Below are 20,114 nucleotides of genomic sequence, written 5' to 3'. Positions count from 1 at the left end.
TCATAGATGTTCTACTTTCGGTTTAATATACGAAAATAATCTAAATAAACTATTCGATGGTGCGCTTGCATCAAACAGCGATTACGATTAAGCTTGTAACTGACCTAGAGGACAAGAAATGACAGGTGACCAATATGAAGGGATTTCTCATAATAAATAGAATAAATGATATCTTGTTTACAGATTGCGATGAAGAATTTATACAGAATGTCAACAATCAAGCTATAGAAGAAGGATTACTTCAGGTAAATTATATGTTATTGATTAAGTGACGCGTGCGAAAAGTTCAGGATTTTTTTTACCCATGTCTCGTGATAAACCAATGAGCATGTCCTATGCGTTTGATATTCTGAGAGTAAATTGGGATACTAATATACATTATACCAAAAAAACTAGTAATACCCATATTTTATTACATATAACATCTTAATTTACTGTTACAACCCGTGTGAACTCCTAACACATCCTCTCATGCAGGTTCATAATTTAAAGCTTACATGTAGCTGATACAACAGAATGTAACCAAACCAACATTCACGGTGATTCATATAACTATCAATTTATTGTGTTTATCATTTTTTATTTAAATTATAGATAAGACATTTTTTTTTGAAATTATCCCCAGGCATATGTTCATTGAATCTGAAAGTGCCATTTTCTATGGCTATAAAGAATACTTATGACTTATATCCTTGGCTTAAATGTGTTGACACAATATTAATTATCCTATGACTTGACTGTCTCAGATTTAAAGCCACATACTCACGAAGAAACATATATCAATGTACACATTTTGAGGTTTTTACAGTTTTCTGACTTGATAAATACCTAACAGATTATCGTGAATCAGAAACTGAAAGAAAATGTGTATTTATGAAAGTATACGGGGAATTCCCAGAAAAAATAACTGTGCCTGCCGGACCAAGTTTCTCTGAAAATTAGTCCCACAATGCAATGGCGGGTTTTACAGTCCATACAAAATGGCGGAACGCCGCAAGCGGGGAACTGCGAAACGCAGACAGATTCTGGAAAAAAAACCGACACAAAAGTGTGTGGAATCAGCAAAACCCGAGTATTTCCTTAGGAAAGGAAATGATTCGTTGGAACTTAACGAGAGAAGAAAAAGGAATAGACTCGAATTCCGATTTTTCCGGACGTCTATTGGATTGCTGGTTAGCTTTTGAAGATTGTCACGATCTTAGATTTTATCGATGTTTTGTTGTATGCATATTGCTCACATTTTAAAATTTAGTATTCAAACGTAAACTATGTTTGTTTATTTTGTTCAGTTACCTGGGTATTACACGAATATTCTGTTAATATGTTTGAATGAAAGCATTATTAGGCATTATTATGCTCAATATGTAAACAACGGCCATGTGTGTAGTTTATGTGCAGTGCACGTTGTTATAGCCTCGTTCTCGGCTCCGTGACAAATCTTGCTATAAATATAAATGCGGCGAGTTATTTTTATACACTGATATCTCAAGGAATCCCCTGGTCAAGCGTCTAGGCCAGTGGTCATTTTAATGTTGGGAGAGCGTGAATGAGCATCTTGGATTGCCATTAATACATGTGTGCAACTAGAATTTTAGGTTGTTTGGGAGTAATGTGGCTTTAAGGAAATGCATACAATAATGTATATATGCAAGGGTCATGGCTGAGTGGCCGTGACCAAATTGAGCTGCAGGGATTATCTCACAATATAGATATTATCTTTTACATTTTGTAAAATAGTCAAAATAAAATTTACTTTGCTTCTGCTAGTCTCATAATACTCTCATAAAATGTAATTAAAATTCTAAACGAAAATAGCAATGTGGGAGAATTACAATTTATTTACTTGATTTTATAGTTAAAAGTTAATGATACATCATAATAAGATATATTTTATATTGTACATCCCTGCACTCTTGGATCATAGATACATGTATTTAACATGGGAGTATTCACTTACTACACAAAACAAATTAAACATTTGTCTTTTGAAATTAGTTGCTTTAACATATTTGTCTTTTTAAATTTTAACTGTAGGCAGAGGACAACAATGGAACATTGGATCATAATGTATTGATGCAGCTGTTTTCACCACTGTTTATGTCACAGTGGTTGCTGATTGATCACAAGAAGAATCCTTGCCTGTCAATCACCTGTGAGAATGATTATCTCTTTGTCTTCAAACAGGTTTGTACCCTAAGAAAATCTTCATCTTTCAGAATATTTATTATTCCAAAAGTTTTTAAGGTGAAGATAACTTTTTCACTTATTTGTCCCCCCCCCCCCCCCCCCCCCCCCCCCCCCCCCCCCCATCACTCCCACCCCCAGAACCAGGGTGACTATGGAATTGAGTTGTGTCTGTCAAACCTTCTGTCCTTACATCAGTATTTGTCTCAGGGCTCTGTCTAATCATTGTCGTGTACCAAAAGTAGGTCACTGATCTACATTTTGACCAACCTGAAAGTTTGTCTAGACTCTGTCTCCTACACTGGAACTCCCTATACATTTTGCATCTAAGTGAGATTTAGAGGTTCCACAATGAGTGATTGTTGGATATGGAATTTATTTCATACGAGTAAGTTATGCCGTGGTGCGGCGTCCGTCGTCCATCCGTCTGTCCGGCATCAACTTTTTCATTTAAACAACTTCTTCTCAATAACCAAGAGGCCCAGGGACTTGATATTGGGCCTGTAGCATCCTGGGCTGAAGGGCTACAAAGTTTGTTCAAACAAATGACCTTGACCTTTATTCAAGGTCACATGGGTCAAATAGGCTATAATCTTCAAACGACTTCTTCTCAATAACCAAGAGGCCCAGAGACTTGATATTGGGCCTGTAGCATGCTTGGTTGAAGGGCTACTAAGTTTGTTCAAATGAATGACCTTGACCTTCATTCACGGTCACATGGGTCAAATAGGCTATAATCTTCGAACAACTTCTTCTCATTAACCAAGAGGCCCAGAGACTTGATATTGGGCCTGTAGCATGCTTGGGTGAAGGGCTACTAAGTTTGTTCAAATGAATGACCTTGAGCTACAATCATGATCACAGCGGTAAAATCGGCTTAAATCTGTAAACAATAATTTTGTGAAAGCCAAGAGTCTCCGAAACCTGATATTAGGCCAATAGTATGCTGGAATGAAGGACTTGAAATTTTGTTGTTATGAATAAACCTAGCCTACTCTGATATTTGAACAAAGAGGTTATCAGCATAGTATCTGTAGAAATGACCTCAATCAACTTCAAAGTTGCTGTAGAGCCAGGCGAGCGATACAGGCCCATTGGGCCTCGTTTAAAAGTTACAAAAGACACAAGCTTTAGCGGGTGTCTTTTGCAACTTTTAAAAAATAACTTACGAGTGTGAAATAAATTCCATATCCAACAATCACAAGTTGTGTGACCTTGTTCTACCACAATAATATCAGCTTGAATCAAAGAGAAACGTGGCGAAGTATAATTTCGCATATGCAGATAAAGTGTACCGTCGACGTCCGGGATCTGGTGATGTGACGTCATTTGATTATTGATGACCTCAATAACAATTGCAGCTTGGGTCAAAGTTCAAATTTTTGACCAATCAAAAGACCAGAAGGTCATATACCACTAGTGGTATATAACATATATTTATCCAACAGTCGGCACATTTATACAATATCTTGAGAGTGGAATAACACAGCGTATTGTGGTAGAAGGTTAGTTATGTACCAAATGTAAACAAAGGTAACTGTGACCTACATTTCACCCTTTGACCTACATCTAGTGGGGAGTATAATTGTCTTGTCTACAATAGTAAGACACCTTGGGTTGAGGATGATTATGAGGTCCATTACATGTAATTACTCAAGTAACAAACTAAGGTGCTTGTTTGGTTAATAATTTGAATCTGTTTACTTGACAGTTTGAAGATTTGCTGTTGATTGTGATAAATGGAGATCAGACAGAGAGTGAAGAGTTCCTACACCGGAAGGTCTGTGCATTTGTGAGACTCATGGAGTTCCTGTTTGGGCCTGCTACAGAGGAGTAAGACAAACAAAATTTTGAAATATTGAGAAAATAATCACAGTAAAATTGATTAATTGAGATTTTGTTAAACTATAGATAAACCATCAAATTGTTGAATTATAACAATTCTCACCAGTAAAGTTCTTGGATTCAGATTGGGGCACAGTAAGTTTGCAGCGAGAAGAGACCGATGGGATTTTGTGAGAGGTGTTATTTCAACTTATAATAAACTCGTCCTGGAGGAACAGTCCTTTCTGGTTGAGGTGAGACTTATACAATCTTGTTGCTTTGATATCCTTAGACTAATTTACTCAATTTATTAAGGATATAATGATAAAAATTCTTTTATGTAAGAATTACAGAATTAATGTACAAAATTTTATTTATGCTTTGGAAACCTTTTGTCTTTTGTTGCTATAGACTTGGTAAATTATGCCAACTTTTGAAAAGAGACATACATCTTGTGAAGATTTTTATGAAGCTTGTCAGAGTTGTTGAACTGAAACAATGTCAACAGTAGAGCATAAAGAAGACAATGCAGTTTATTTTGAGCCATAATTTGTGAAAAAAAAGCATTTTCAAAAAGAGTTATCTTGAATGTTTTAATTTCTTCTTGAATTGGACTCAATAAAACTTATAAATAATAAATATTGCTTGTTTCGCCCATGGATTTTTGCCAGGTAGACATTGCCTGTAATTTTATTGCTTTGTAATTCATAAAATTTATCATCACTCCGTGAATTTGACAAAAGTACTAGTTAACCGTATAGTGTTTTCTTACTAATAATCATCCGTATGTTTGTAGGCTATCGAGAGACTTCAGGTGAACCAAACTGTTAACGTTAAATGTATGGAGCTTCTCGAGGCAGCCATTAATAAGATACAGAAATCCGGAGAAAAGGCCACTCTTCATGCACTTCTTATCATCAACAGTAAACTTCTATCTCTATACTCTGAGTAAGAAACATATTATAGTTGTCAACATCAATAGGCATTCATTTCTATCTGATGAAGTCACAAATCTGAGTTCTATAGAATGATAGAATCAGACATGGCCCTGTACCGTGGACAGGAAAATCTCAACCAAAGGGTAAGATGTGGCTGGCCAGCATGAGGCACATCAATTTATCTTTTCCCATAAAAATTAGTACTTGTAATAAATTGTAAGGTGTTTTGTAACCTTTTCATTGCTCTATCATCAGTGTCCCATGAGATGTGCGTCAAAATTAATAATGTTATCAATTTTGGACATGGTTACGCTTTTTGATAACGTCACATTATTGCCCATAGCGCATCCTCTGAGATGATTAGATCACTTTACCTTTTCTCTTTAGTGCCCTTGACTCTAGATAAATTAAGTTGATTGGATAACTTTATAATTTCTCCAAGGTCTCCTTTGCCCTTGACTCTAGATAAATTAAGTTGATTGGATAACTTTACAATTTCTCCAAGGTCTCCTTTGCCCTTGACTCTAGATAAATTAAGTTGATTGGATAACTTAACGATTTCTCCAAGGTCTCCTTTGCCCTTGACTCTAGATAAATTAAGTTGATTGGATAACTTAACGATTTCTCCAAGGCCTCCTTTGCCCTTGACTCTAGATAAATTAAGTTGATTGGATAACTTTACAATTTCTCTTTGATCTCCTTTGCCCTTGACTCTAGATAAGTTAAGTTGATTGGATAACTTTACAATTTCTCCAAGGTCTACTTTGCCCTTGACTCTAGATAAGTTAAGTTGATAAGATTACTTTACGATTTCTCCAAGGTCTACTTTGCCCTTGACTGTAGGTATTCATCATTCTTGAATCAGGGTACATCCACCCTAACACTGGTTCCTGTAGACACTGTTTGGGATGTTCTCAATGTTGTGTAATAGCTCTACAATGTTCTGTAAATGATGGTAGAATACTTTGTTACAAGCATAATTTTAATCAGAAGAAGGAAACTGATAAAATTGATGTTAATTTTTACCATCAAGTTCTAATTTCTTAATATTATACACAAAACTGAATACACGGAGTAGCAATTAAGTTTGTTATAAACATCACTATTAGGGATAGAATACCCCTCATTAAGGGGCCATAATAAAATAATGTTGAGGTGCAAAATTTCATGACTTTAAACTGGAATATATTGTGTCTGATTTGCTCAATGATTTTATTTTCATTTAAAAAATTATTTAAAATTTTAGTTGTTAAAACTTTTATACAAAACTTATCTTAATTGTTACATGTAATTGTGTTGGATTTGGTTAATAATTAAAAAATTCATCTTGAACTTTCATTTTAAGTTTTCTTTTTATAAATTTTCATTTCAAAACTTCATTATAAATTTTAGTCGTAATTCGGCTGAACTACAGGCAGCAGACATTCTGTCGATCATATTGCTCGTCCAGCAGATGTTTCCTAACAATGAGAAACTGGAAGATTTCTTTGCTTCTTCTTACTGTAAACCTGACCCAGGAAATCCTATGGAAGAGGTAAAGACGCCAGCTTCAGCCCGTACCAATCCTCCCAATCGAGATCGGTATGAGAGTGCCCTGGAGGGGGAGGATGAGGATTCCTTAGATGATGCTGATGACCAGGTAACAGATGTGGATTTGTTTGTGTCGTTGATGTAGGTCTGATACATGTAGACGTCTATTTATTTGAAGATCTTCTCTGGGGATTGAAAACCAGGTCTCTCAGGTTCACTACATAGAATAACGTTCTGCTGAATGAGCTAATGAGAAATTCTCCCAAGCTGGGTCTGTAGGAGGTAGCTAATATTTAGGAGGGTTAGATCCTCAAGTTTTCAGGGTTACACTGATGCTAATGCTGGAATTTAGTGTTATAAAGATTCTGAATGAACCAGATTTTCTTGTATTTACATTAAAATTCTGCATGCTCCATATAATGATAATTTACTGGTATTTTTTACATTATTACATCACAGTGGTTTGGTAAGGTGTATTGTACACATTATAATTTACCGGTATTTTTACATTATTACATCACAGTGGTTTGGTAAGGTGTATTGTACACATTATAATTTACTGGTATTTTTACATTATTACATCACAGTGGTTTGGTAAGGTGTATTGTGGTTTGGTAAGGTGTATTGTACACATTATAATTTACCAGTATTTTTTACATAATTACATCACAGTGGTTTGGTAAGGTGTATTGTACACATTATAATTTACCGGTATTTTTTACATTATTACATCACAGTGGTTTGATAAGGTGTATTGTACACATTATAATTTACCAGTATTTTTTATACATTATTACATCACAGTGGTTTGGTAAGGTGTATTGTACACATTATAACTTACCGGTATTTTTTACATTATTACATCACAGTGGTTTAGTAAGGTGTATTGTACACATTATAATTTATCGGTATTTTTTACATTATTACATCACAGTGGTTTGGTAAGGTGTATTGTACACATTATAATTTACCGGTATTTTTTACATTATTACATCACAGTGGTTTGGTAAGGTGTATTGTACACATTATAATTTACTGGTATTTTTACATTATTACATCATAGTGGTTTGGTAAGGTGTATTGTACACATTATAATTTACCGGTATTTTTTACATTATTACATCACAGTGGTTTGGTAAGGTGTATTGTACACATTATAATTTACCAGTATTTTTTACATTATTACATCACAGTGGTTTGGTAAGGTGTATTGTACACATTATAATTTACCGGTATTTTTTACATTATTACATCACAGTGGTTTGGTAAGGTTTATTGTACACATTATAACTTACCGGTATTTTTTACATTATTACATCACAGTGGCTTGGTAAGGTTTATTGTACACATTATAATTTACCGGTATTTTTACATTATTACATCACAGTGGTTTGGTAAGGTGTATTGTACACATTATAATTTACCGGTATTTTTACATTATTACATCACAGTGGTTTGGTAAGGTGTATTGTACACATTATAACTTACCGGTATTTTTTTACATTATTACATCACAGTGGTTTGGTAAGGTGTATTGTACACATTATAATTTACTGGTATTTTTACATTATTACATCACAGTGGTTTGGTAAGGTGTATTGTACACATTATAATTTACCGGTATTTTTACATTATTACATCACAGTGGTTTGGTAAGGTATATTGTACACATTATAATTTACCGGTATTTTTTACATTATTACATCACAGTGGTTTGGTAAGGTGTATTGTACACATTATAATTTACCGGTATTTTTACATTATTACATCACAGTGGTTTGGTAAGGTGTATTGTACACGTTATAATTTACCGGTATTTTTTACATTATTACATCACAGTGGTTTGGTAAGGTGTATTGTACACATTATAATTTACCGGTATTTTTTACATTATTACATCACAGTGGTTTGGTAAGGTGTATTGTACACATTATAATTAATCCTAACTTACCTGACAGAAGTAAAACTGCTACACTACATTTACATCATTCTCTTTACTTTCAGTATCAGAGTGCCAGTGACACTCCAACACAAAAAAGCAGAAAGGAATCTTTCTCTACGGCAACAGGTAAAAACATGCCTGTCTTTACTAGACTGACAAATCAGGGAGGACAACTCTAGTGTTTAAAGAAGCAGTTCTCAGACACCATTTATTTACCTTAGATTAAGTGTTTTCTGTTGTTGTGTAAATGTTACCATCAGAATTCAGTTTAATGTAGAGAATACATGTACATATTGTACGTGCTACATTGTAGATCACATGACAAGATACATCATAGATCATATGACTAAATACATCATACCTAGATCTGCAATGTCTTCTAGACAGAGAAAATAACATGTTATTTCTGTTTTTGAAATTTTTGCAATAGGTAGTCCATACCCGCAGGTATCTGAGATGGGAGAGGCATTTACTACGCCACCAACAGACACTCGTCCTAAGGTAGGAACAGGAGTGTCTGAAATTACATAAACAATATATGTTCTGGAATAAGTTATCTTCCATGTGGAGAATGTATTTATATCTTATGTATTCTCATCATAAAGCTGAGTTCCTCTGACGTACAGGTTGATTTTTATCTGCCAGCATGTTCCTAGGGTATCATGTTTGGTTATCTCCCTTAGCTGTGGCCAAAGGTAGAACAAGGGCTAAATGTTCCTTCATCACGTGGTCGAAGTCGTACCAGTGAAGATGTGTTCACCGGCATGTCATCCTGGAGAAACTTGTTTGGTACAGGGCGGGCCAGGAGTACAAGTATGATGGAACACTCATCATCTTTATCCCAATCAGGTATGGAGCTCTACAGATGTTTTTCATCAGGTACAAATATATATGAACATATCGCAGCTTTCCAAAACACACATACGCACTCACCACACGCATGCATGTCGCACGCACGGGAGGCCGTCCTTAAATGACCTTAGCTGTTAATAGGACATTAAACAAAATAAACCAAACCAAATATATATCATAATGATAATTGTCAGGTGTTTGGTTAACTTTTGGATTTGACTTTGACATTTGTTTTTGTATCTGCTCAAACAGGTGGTGGATCAAAGTCCGACAGCATGAAGTCGATAGTGGACGACACACCTCCTCCAATACTGACAGCACCACAGAGGACAGAAAATGATAGCTATGTCAGGCAAACTGTGTTTCTCTGTACAGACAACTGTTCATTTTCTCCACACCAACTGCACTGTCTACAGATCTACCCAGGAATGGTGCTAGTCCTCGTTAGTCAGGTAAGTCTCCCACCCAGGTATGGTGATAGTCCTCGTTAGTCAGGTAAGTCTCCCACCCAGGTATGGTGATAGTCCTCGTTAGTCGGGTAAGTCTCCCTCCACTCACAGATCTACTCAGGTATAGTGCTAGTCCTCGTTAGTCAGTTAAGTCTCCCACCTAGGTATGGTGCTAGTCCTCGTTAGTCAGGTGAGTCTCCCATCCAGGTATGGTGATAGTCCTCGTTAGTCGGGTGAGTCTCCCATCCAGGTATGGTGCTAGTCCTCGTTAGTCAGTTAAGTCTCCCACCCAGGTATGGTGCTAGTCCTCGTTAGTCAGGTGAGTCTCCCATCCAGGTATGGTGATAGTCCTTGTTAGTCAGGTAAGTCTCCCTCCACTCACAGATCTACCCAGGTATGGTGCTAGTCCTCGTTAGTCAGGTGAGTCTCCCTCCACTCACAGATCTACCCAGGTATGGTGATAGTCCTCGTTAGTCAGGTTAGTCTCCCTCCACTCACAGATCTACCCAGGTATGGTGCTAGTCCTCGTTAGTCAGGTAAGTCTCCCACCCAGGTATGGTGATAGTCCTCGTTAGTCAGGTTAGTCTCCCTCCACTCACAGATCTACCCAGGTATGGTGCTAGTCCTCGTTAGTCAGGTAAGTCTCCCACCCAGGTATGGTGATAGTCCTCGTTAGTCAGGTAAGTCTCCCACCCAGGTATGGTGATAGTCCTCGTTAGTCAGGTAAGTCTCCCACCCAGGTATGGTGATAGTCCTCGTTAGTCTGGTGAGTCCCCCACCCAGGTATAGTGATAGTAATTAACAGTGACCTGTTTTTTTTGACTCCAGGTAATTGAAATGCAAGCATGTACAAGAGATGATTGTTTTGAGTAAGCATGAAATGCCAAGATAACTGGGTAATTAATGAAGATGTTAGAGCTATAGGAAGATTATTCTGGAAGTAGTTAAAATCTAGGAGGCAGCAGAAGCACATTCACTGATGTGGTATTTCATTTTTTGTACAGGTACCTATGGGGGGACATGCTGACAAACTGTGTCAACTGCTGTTACTTTTGAAGGATTTGTTGTCAGGACGACGAACCAGAGTCCATCGCACACAGGGACAGGAGTTGTTTGACATGATCACTTCCCTCCTCCACAAACTCGTGCCTGCCATGAAAAAGATCAAGGTATTGTAATTTGATTTGATTTTGATGGGAGGGGGAGGGGGGGGCTGGTGGAGTCGTCCTATCTCTGTATGTATTCCCCTGTAGTGACTATGTCTACCTGTTATTTCCTGAAAGACATGTAAAAGATGTACCAGGTATGTTTTCCCACCATCATAAGATTATCAAATTGCCTTTCATCCATGGTCTGTTTGTAAAAATATCCTTATATCACTACTCTTTCTGAATGGATGATACACACATAAACAGAGCTCCAATAGTTCTGGACTTGTTTGTGAAACTAACATGAATGCCTCTATTTCATAAACCATTTAGGTAACTGCTGGAGATTTACAAGTTCTGTGAAAGGTCAGGTTGTTTAGTATGTATTTACTTGGGTGAAGTGTTATAAATATGCTCAAATATTTGACCTTGACAAAATATGCTCAAATATTTGACCTTGACATATACATTCAAGGACATATAGTCAAATGTGCATTTAGGTCCTGTACAAATCTTTTATAATGTTTATATATTTCTAGGTTCTAAAATATTAAAACATCATAAATGAATCTGGTGGAATGTTAGGTCCAAAATAGTTGAGAAAATGATGATATTATCTATCTATAGGGTAACATTGCTGTGATTTTCAACAAGATACGAGCCGGTTGGGATAAACCTGAGTTTAAAAATTTACTGCTGGAATACCTTGAGAAGACTTCCTGTGGAGAAATCCCACCTAGGTAAACATGTTTATCTCCCTTTATTGTCAAATCTAAGGGCAAATTTGTTGCAAATAAACTGGTTTAGGTTTGGGTTTATGGTTTAAACCTGGTTTTCAAAACGGTTTGTAAACTAAAACTGGTTTGCTCTTGAGAAACAAATGCAAAATTCTAGTTTTCAATATGGTGTCTTTGGAAAAAAAAGCTTCAGAGCAGTATTTGAAACGTTAATACCTCCTGAACGCACAAAAATTCCCCGAATCCCAAATTATGTTGAACTGTCATACCAATGGGAAAACAATTATTAATATTTATAATTTATATTTTATTTGTCCAGTCAAATGATACTACAAGCCATAGCTGGCAAGTTTGGAGCACGTAGCGCACTTCAAGGGCACATTCTGCATGTTGACAACATTCCCCATCTTGTTTTCAGATACGAAACCTTCCAAACCACAACCGGTGGTGGCTTGAATGGTTTAATAAACTAGTTTAAGTTGATCAGAAACAAATGAATGAATCGGTTTCAGTTTAAATGTGGTTTGAAACTGGTTTACTCAACAAATGGAAAGTTTACAGAACCGGTTCGAAACTCAAACTGGTTTTTGGAGAACAAATTCGCCCTAAATAAAGATGACTCAAAAGTGCAGGTAGAAATGGCCTTTACCCAGGTGGCTTTCAAATACACTGTAGAGGTTCTAACACAACTAGAGGGATTTTAATCAAACTTAATACGATGATAAAGGACCATAATATCTAGAAAAAAATTGTTTGGTACATGTAAAGGTCAAGGTCACTGTTGCTATTTTTAGTTGGAGCTGGAAAGGAACAGGTATTGCTTTAAATGCTTGTCTGAGACACTTTAACACTAGCCCTCCACCTGTGGGTTGCGAGTTCGAAACCTACATGGTTGCCAGCCGTAGGCTGGTGGTTTTTCTCCAGGTACTCTGGCTTTCCTCCACCTCCAAAACCTGGCACGTCCTTAAATGACCCTGGCTGTCAATAGGACGTTAAACAAAAAACAAACAAAAATTGTCTGAGAATAAATGTGTTACTGGCTTTTGAGAGGTGGGTGTTCTTAACATATAAATATATATGTAATAATATTGTCTAGTAAATGTCCTATTGTATGTTGTTCAGTGAGGTAGTCACCAACTACTGCAAAGAGACCTCTTAAAATGACCCTGATTTTTCACAGGACAATAAACCAAATAAACAAACAAATCTTAAACATTTCTGTATTTATATTTCAGTGTAGAGCGTTCCTTGAACTTGTTACTGAAGGGAGTGAAGGAGCTCTTCCTCTACATGTACCTCCTCCCCCGAGACATTCCAACTGCAATCTTAGAAGCAGTGCAGGTCATACACGAGAAAGCTAAGGTCAAACTGCGAGACTACAAGGACTATCTAGCTGTCAAGGCCCAGCGCAACATTACCATGACAACATATCCTTAACTTTAAACTTAATCGGTGACAGTAGTTAAAATTCCTCGCTGAAACCTGAACAGTAAGGTCAGTCTATCAATGACAACTTATTTATTCATCATGCAGTAATCCTAGAATCATTGGAATTTAAAAAACATTTCATTGGTCAGAGTCATACATGTCATTGGTCAGAGTCTTACATGTCATTGGTCAGAGTCTTACATGTCATTGGTCAGAGTCTTACATGTCATTGGTCAGAGTCTTACATGTCATTGGTCAGAGTCTTACATGTCATTGGTCAGAGTCTTACATGTCATTGGTCAGAGTCTTACATGTCATTGGTCAGAGTCTTACATTTCATTGGTCAGAGTCATACATGTCATTGGTCAGAGTCTTACATGTCATTGGTCAGAGTCTTACATTTCATTGGTCAGAGTCATACATGTCCATAAAAGGCAATGTACATTCTACTGCAGTATTGTTTATGTATGATATAGCTGAGATAAGGGGACACTGCCTTTTTGTGTGAATTGTGTAGGAAACAGTTAACTTTTAGGATGAACTGCAAAGACCACCGTGTCATATATGTGTGTTTAATAGCCCTATTGTTTTATTCCTCGTTTTAACATCATAGGGAGCTCCATGTTATCTCAATAAAACCGCGAATATATGTGCATTTTTAGCCCACCATCTGATCTCTTGTTAGTATGGACATCTCAACACATCCTACATATTTTTGGGGGTTTTAACTTTGGATTTCCAGAAATTGATATAAAATCTTCATTTATTCTCCAGTTGATTTACAGATAAGTTTATAACCAAATTGGAATGAATTCTACAATAAGTCAGATGTATTGTCTTCTCGGAAAGTGATTTTAGGGTAAAAATGATATACTATATTGACATGGTAGGTGAATTTTAAGAATTAATGATTTTATAAAATTTGATATTTGTTTTGTAATGAATCAATATTTACACATGTCTGTTATGTATACAGGTTGCATTGGTCACTGTCATGTGTTATTTTTAATTGATTTTGGAAAAAAAATACTGAAATTTTAGTGAATATTTTCATACTATACACTAACAAACCAGGACATGCAAGACACATAATAATGTGTAATTATTGTACATGTATTACATAAAGACCTTAACGAACATACATACCTGGATATGTTTCCTGGCCTCGTTCACTTCATCTACATAGACAGGAAGACAAATCAAGTCATGGCACCCTCGCTCAACATCACGACTAGCGAGGATGGCACAAGTACGGACGCCACCCAGCTCCTCAAGGAAAAGGTACAACATACATCACTATCCAACACTCCCTTCTTCTAGTGCCTTTGGTAGTTATAATGTCAGATTTCCAACACTCCCTTCTTCTAGTGTCTTTGGTAGTTATAATGTCAGATTTCTTAAAAATTTTAATTGAATAATTTTAATTCCCAATTTGATGATTTTCTAACCAGTGAAAGATAAAATCAATTTTGGGGATACTGAACGGGTGACAGCATATACACCTTCGTCATGAAAATGTATAAAAGTGATTGCTTATTACAGACAAAAAGTTACATAACAAATATAGAGTATGTTAGAAATACTTTGGCTGCAGTTTGAATTTATTGATTCACTTTAGATTTAAAAGATAAAAACAGAACCTTTTTAAGGAGTGTTGATATGAAACCTTAGGGATTGTATAAAAATACAACTTATTCTTGTTTTTAATTGATCATAATTTCACTCTGTTGAAGACATAGCATCTTAAAAGTTAACAGTTATGTTGAAACACGTTGTCCAAGAGTGTTTGATAATTTTTTGTTTGTTTCAGATTTGGAAAATGATAGAATGGGTACAACTAAAGCTGAAGAATGGCGTCACCATGGTGACAACAAGAGATGGCGACTATCATTTTTCCTATTTCCTATGGTTTGAAGACTGCAATGTAAGACATCCAATGTTGCCTTCCCTATAATACATGTATTAATTGGAATTGCAGAAATCTTTGTGTATAGTACATTCTGACCCTAGTATCACCAAATTTTCACGTTATCCTCATTTTCAAACTGACTAAATTCATACCTTGATCCACTACATAGTACATTAATTTATAACGTAGCTGAGTGTAGCTTATTAGGTCATCTGACCCGAAGGGTCAGGATGACCTATAGTCATCATGCTTCGTCCGTCGTCGTGCGCCGTGCGCCGTCCGCCGTGCGGCCGTCCGCCGTGCGTAAACTTTTCACATTTTAAACTTCTTCTCAAGTTCCACCAGTGGGATTGAGCTGAAACTTGCCTGAAATGATGCTGGGATGGTCCTGACCAAGTGTTGTTAATTTTCGGGTCGGTCCGAAATCCAAGATGGCCGCAATTGCCGCCATTTTGAAAACACATTTGAAACTTCTTCTCAAGTTCCACTGGTGAGATTGAGCTGAAACTTGCCTGAAATGATCCTGGGATGGTCCTGAGGAAGTGTTGTTATTTTTCAGGTCGGTCAGAAATCCAAGATGGCCGCCATGGCAACCATCTTGAAAAACACATTTTAAACTTCTTCTCCAGTTCCACTGGTGTGATTGAGCTGGAAATTGGTGAGGATGTTAAGGAAGGAGAGCCAATAAAGTGTTGTTATTTTTCGGCTTCGTAAAAACTTAACATGGCAGCCACGGCAGCCATTTTGTAACATGATTGCGCAATCATTGTTCTTCTGAACAACACCTATTTCAAACTTCTTCTCAAATTCCATCAGTGGGATTCAGCTTTAACTAACCAGAAATGATCCTGAGATGGTCCTGACCAAGTGTTGTTATTTTTCAAGTCGGTCAGAAATCCAAGATGGCCGCCATGGCAACCATCTTGAAAAACACGTTTTAAACTTCTTCTCCAGTTCCACTGGTGCGATTGAGCTGGAAATTGGTGAGGATGTTAAGGAAGGAGAGGCAACAAAGTGTTGTTATTTTTCAGCCTCGTAAAAACTTTGACATGGCAGCCACGGCAGCCATTTGTAACATGATTGCGCAATCATTGTTCTTCTGAACAACACCTATATCAAACTTCTTCTCAAATTCCACCAGTGGGATTCAGCTCTTACTAAGCAGAAATGATCCTGAGATGGTCTTGACCAAGTGTTGTTATTTTTCAAGTCGGTCAGAAATCCAAGATGGCCGCCATGGCAACCATTTTGAAAAACACATTTTAAACTTCTTCTCCAGTTCCACTGGTGCGATTGAGCTGAAAATTGGTGAGGATGTTAAGGAAGGAGAGCCAATAAAGTGTTGTTATTTTTTCGGCCTCGTAAAAACTTTGACATTGCAGCCACGGCAGCCATTTTGTAAAATGATTGCGCAATCATGGTTCTTCTAAACAACACCTATATCAAACTTCTTCTCAAATTCCACCAGTGGGATTGAGCTCTTACTTACCAGAAATGATTTTGTGATGGTCCTGACCAAGTGGTGTTATTTTTCAAGTTGGTCAGAAATCCAAGATGGCCGCCATGGCAACCATCTTGAAAAACACGTTTTAAACTTCTTCTCCAGTTCCACTGGTGCGATTGAGCTGGAAATTGGTGAGGATGTTAAGGAAGGAGAGGCAACAAAGTGTGGTTATTTTTTGGCTTCGTAAAAGCTTCGACATGGTAGCCACGGCGGCCATTTTGTAACATGATTGCGCAATCATGGTTTTTCCTGAACAACACCTATTTCAAACTTCTTCTCAAATTCCGTCAGTGGGATTCAGCTGTAACTTACCAGAAATGATCCTGAGATGGTTCTGGCCAAGTGTTGTTATTTATTGGATCGGTCAGAAATCCAAGATGGCCACCATGGCCAACAGTGCCACTATATACTTGCTACAGAGAATACATACTACAATAATAGAAGGTTTTTAATTTAGAGTCAGATGACCGTTAAGGCCCCTGGGCCTCTTGTAATCATATTGCCTTGTATTCTACATGTACATGACTGTTGGTTTTGAAAATATTCTCTTGTGAAAAAAAAAATGTAAACTTTATTCAACAATTGCAAAAAAAGTTACATGTAAATATAATAGGATTAAATAATATTCAACCCAAGCTTCAATATACCTCTCTTCTAGTGAGAGCTTCTCTTTAGCTCAATCAGTTGATCATAAGATTATAGAGCCAGAGGTCCCGGGTTCAATCCCTAGCCAAGGCATTGACATAAAATTTTGATTTATCATGCTCTCTGTGACATTGGCGCCCATGTAGGGACTCAGAAATTCTATGCAGCATTACCTGTGAAAGCATCACTGTAACCCCTGGAAACTCAAGATCATTTTTTTCCCTGGAGGGAGTAGTATGTCACCTTGGTAAATTCTAATCACAATATACAGCTCAGCTAAAGAGAATTTCTCTTTAGTTCAATCGGTTGAGCATAAGACTAGAAAACTAGTGGTCCCAGGTTCGATCCCTAGCAGAGGCATTGAAATAACAAGAGGCCCATTGGCCATAGTGGTCACCTGAGTTCTAATATATTTTTTAGTCAATTTGACCAATTCTAGCTTCACCCATCAGCCCTTGGGTTGGTCAAGGCCAGTATGAGCATATATACCATCAAACTGTCATCCTATGCTGATAATTCTAAGTTTATATTTCCCTTTACAAACTTAGTTAATTTTACACCCTCCAAAGGGGAAAACGTGAAATTCCCAAATTTGGTAAAGCACCCCAAGACCCTTCCATCCATGAAGAGTATTTGATTCTACCAATGTGGGTCTTATTTGACACTTTTTTGCTCCAACCCTCTGGGGTGAAGACAATATACATTTTGCTATTCACAAGTTTGAATGACCTTATGGCCATGCAAGGTTTCTATCAAATCGTATTGAAATTGGTTCAGGGGTTTCAGAGAATAAGTAAAGAATGTAAATTGTTTACAGACTGACCATACACAAGACTTTATCTCAGGTGATCTAAAAATTTAAATATCATGCTCTGTGTTTCCATATTCTGTATTTATTTCAGGGTGGCCAGATGCCAGTCCAGCAGCAGTATCAGGCTTCTCTGGCCCAGTCTCCCCCAGGGATACTTTCCGGCAATTTCTACCGCAACTTGACACGCGAGTCCTTTCCCAATGTGGTACCAGGCTCCGTCAACTGTTACGAACTCATGATGATGCACATTGGCCTAGTACATACACAGTACATTGTGAACCATTGTCAGAAACTCACACGTATGATGTGGGATATATCTGGTGACCCGTATTCTCCCATGAGTTTAGTGTGGTGAACGGGTGATGGTCTTATTGACCATTGTCAATAATTTACAAGTATGAGGTGCGAGACATTTGGAAACAAATTTGTTCCATTCTGTTGTGGCAAATGTAATTGCCATCAATGTGCAAGATCCTGTAAGTTTGGTTTGGTTACTATAAGAGAACTGTAAGTAACTGATCTTATAGGTTGTTAAACCAAGAGAGGAAGCTTTGGAAGGGTGAATGTATGTATATGTGAACTACTGTCAGGAACTTAAAATGTATGGGACATATTCCTCCATGAGTTTGTGTGGAGAATGTATGATCAGCTGTCAGTGTTAACTTAGATATACGATGAGTAATATTTTAGAGGCATTCTGTCCAATGAATGATGTGTGATCAGTATGATGCGAGAGGAATCTGCAGAAACATTGTATTACAGTAACAAATTCTTTGATGTCCAAATTTTCTATGAGTTAGGTGAGTTAAATGAGTCACAAGTTTCCTGGACCACTGTTTGACAGTAACTGCTGTGATGTCCCGTGACCAGTATCTCCTTTGGTGCTATTTATATCATATTATAGTTTTTATGATAGACTTTGGTCAAGCAAAGGATACGAGCTGAAACTTGCTGTTTGAAAATATTAACTTATTCTTACTGAATCTTTTATTAATAATTTTACATGTTTAAAATGTGCAATAGCAACAAACTGCTACGGTTTATATTTAGCTCACCTGTCCGATGAGCTTATTTAAGAATGTCAGAATTGTGTACCTTAGGTTTAAATGTTCACCTTATTCTTCATATTGAAGAAAATTATTGTTTTAACTTCTACAATTGCTCAGTTTCCAATTATAAAATAACTAATAAGAAATCCAAAGCTTACGGTAAACCTCCGGTTAGTTCGAACAAAATTAAATAAATATTGACGAACCTGTTCGAATTATTCGAAATTATGCTTCAGAAAATATGCGTGAGTTCGAACTATTCGAGACAAAATCGGCGAAAATCTCGGCAGAGTAAAATCATTAGACACAAACACATCCATCATAAATCTGATACGTAACAACGGCGGCCTGAACAATGGCACATTTATAAGTAAGTAAAATGATAGTTTTTCATTTAATTCAATATTAATTGATCGTTAAATGTTCTTCATTTCGCGATAATTATGATGGTTTTTGCGCGAAGCCGCTCGCGGATCGGCTACAGTAGGCCCCAAAACAGTACAGTACCCGTTTCATTTGTGACACAAAAGTTAAACATTTGTACAGTATAATCTTTGCATGATTATATTTTTTATCTGAATGAGAAACTATCACTTTATTATTGTAATAAATGGTCTCTTAAATACATCAAAAGCAGTTTTCATAACCTGTTGTCACTGCTGTAAAAATAGGCGATATGTGCTGGTAAAATTAGGTCAGAACATCAACATGTCTGCTTTTAAATATGCCCAGTCGTATTATCTACAAAACATAGTTGATACCTTCAAAATTATCCATCACTAATTGGGACACCTGTGGATTGTTTTGACTGGATATGAATGCTCTTCACGTCACTCGGCACGATCGGGCGGCCGATCCTTTCAACTTTACCGCAAGCGACACCTCGCGTGGCCTGCTTACCTAGCGTGAGGTCGCAGGTTTTCAGGTAATACCTTGATTGACAATACTTAAGAGATTGTCCAGTCACAATTAAATAATCATAATGCTAAAGCTAACACTAGTTATATGTGAAAATACACGGACGATTTCTTAGTTTGCCATACACAGCGCGAATACAAATATCGTATGTTATTTATACATTGTCGGGGCCTAAATTTTGCAATCAGCTGTCTCGTGCGTGGTGCATTTTGCAATGTAACAAAAACTGAATTAAAGCTAAAATAT

At 36.9% G+C, this 20,114-nt stretch overlaps 1 protein-coding gene across 1 annotated transcript; it reads left to right on the top strand.

Annotated features, from left to right (window-relative positions):
- Positions 1-113: 113 nt before the first annotated feature.
- LOC117339968 (Hermansky-Pudlak syndrome 1 protein homolog) lies at positions 114-18,312 on the top strand. The gene is made up of 16 exons (XM_033901691.1): positions 114-245; positions 2,035-2,184; positions 3,896-4,017; positions 4,154-4,262; positions 4,805-4,956; positions 6,339-6,585; positions 8,481-8,544; positions 8,849-8,919; positions 9,102-9,267; positions 9,523-9,722; positions 10,724-10,888; positions 11,495-11,607; positions 12,840-13,031; positions 14,175-14,313; positions 14,843-14,956; positions 17,993-18,312. Exons 1-16 carry the CDS (start codon positions 135-137, stop codon positions 18,254-18,256), a joined length of 2,379 nt encoding a protein of 792 aa, XP_033757582.1. The 5' UTR covers positions 114-134; the 3' UTR covers positions 18,257-18,312.
- Positions 18,313-20,114: the final 1,802 nt, after the last annotated feature.

Source organism: Pecten maximus, chromosome 12, assembly GCF_902652985.1.
Source record: "Pecten maximus chromosome 12, xPecMax1.1, whole genome shotgun sequence".
NCBI lineage: Eukaryota > Metazoa > Mollusca > Bivalvia > Pectinida > Pectinidae > Pecten > Pecten maximus.
The sequence above is the reverse complement of the archived record's forward strand: the minus strand, read 5'-3'. Positions and strand labels throughout refer to the sequence as shown.

Excerpts from the sequence above, each read along its gene's own strand:
- LOC117339968 (XM_033901691.1), top strand. The coding sequence starts at position 135 with ATGAAGGGATTTCTCATAATAAATAGAATAAATGATATCTTGTTTACA. Across the intron at positions 6,586-8,480 it reads TAGATGATGCTGATGACCAG|TATCAGAGTGCCAGTGACAC; the intron begins GTAACAGATGTG and ends CTTTACTTTCAG. Across the intron at positions 8,545-8,848 it reads ATCTTTCTCTACGGCAACAG|GTAGTCCATACCCGCAGGTA; the intron begins GTAAAAACATGC and ends TTTTTGCAATAG.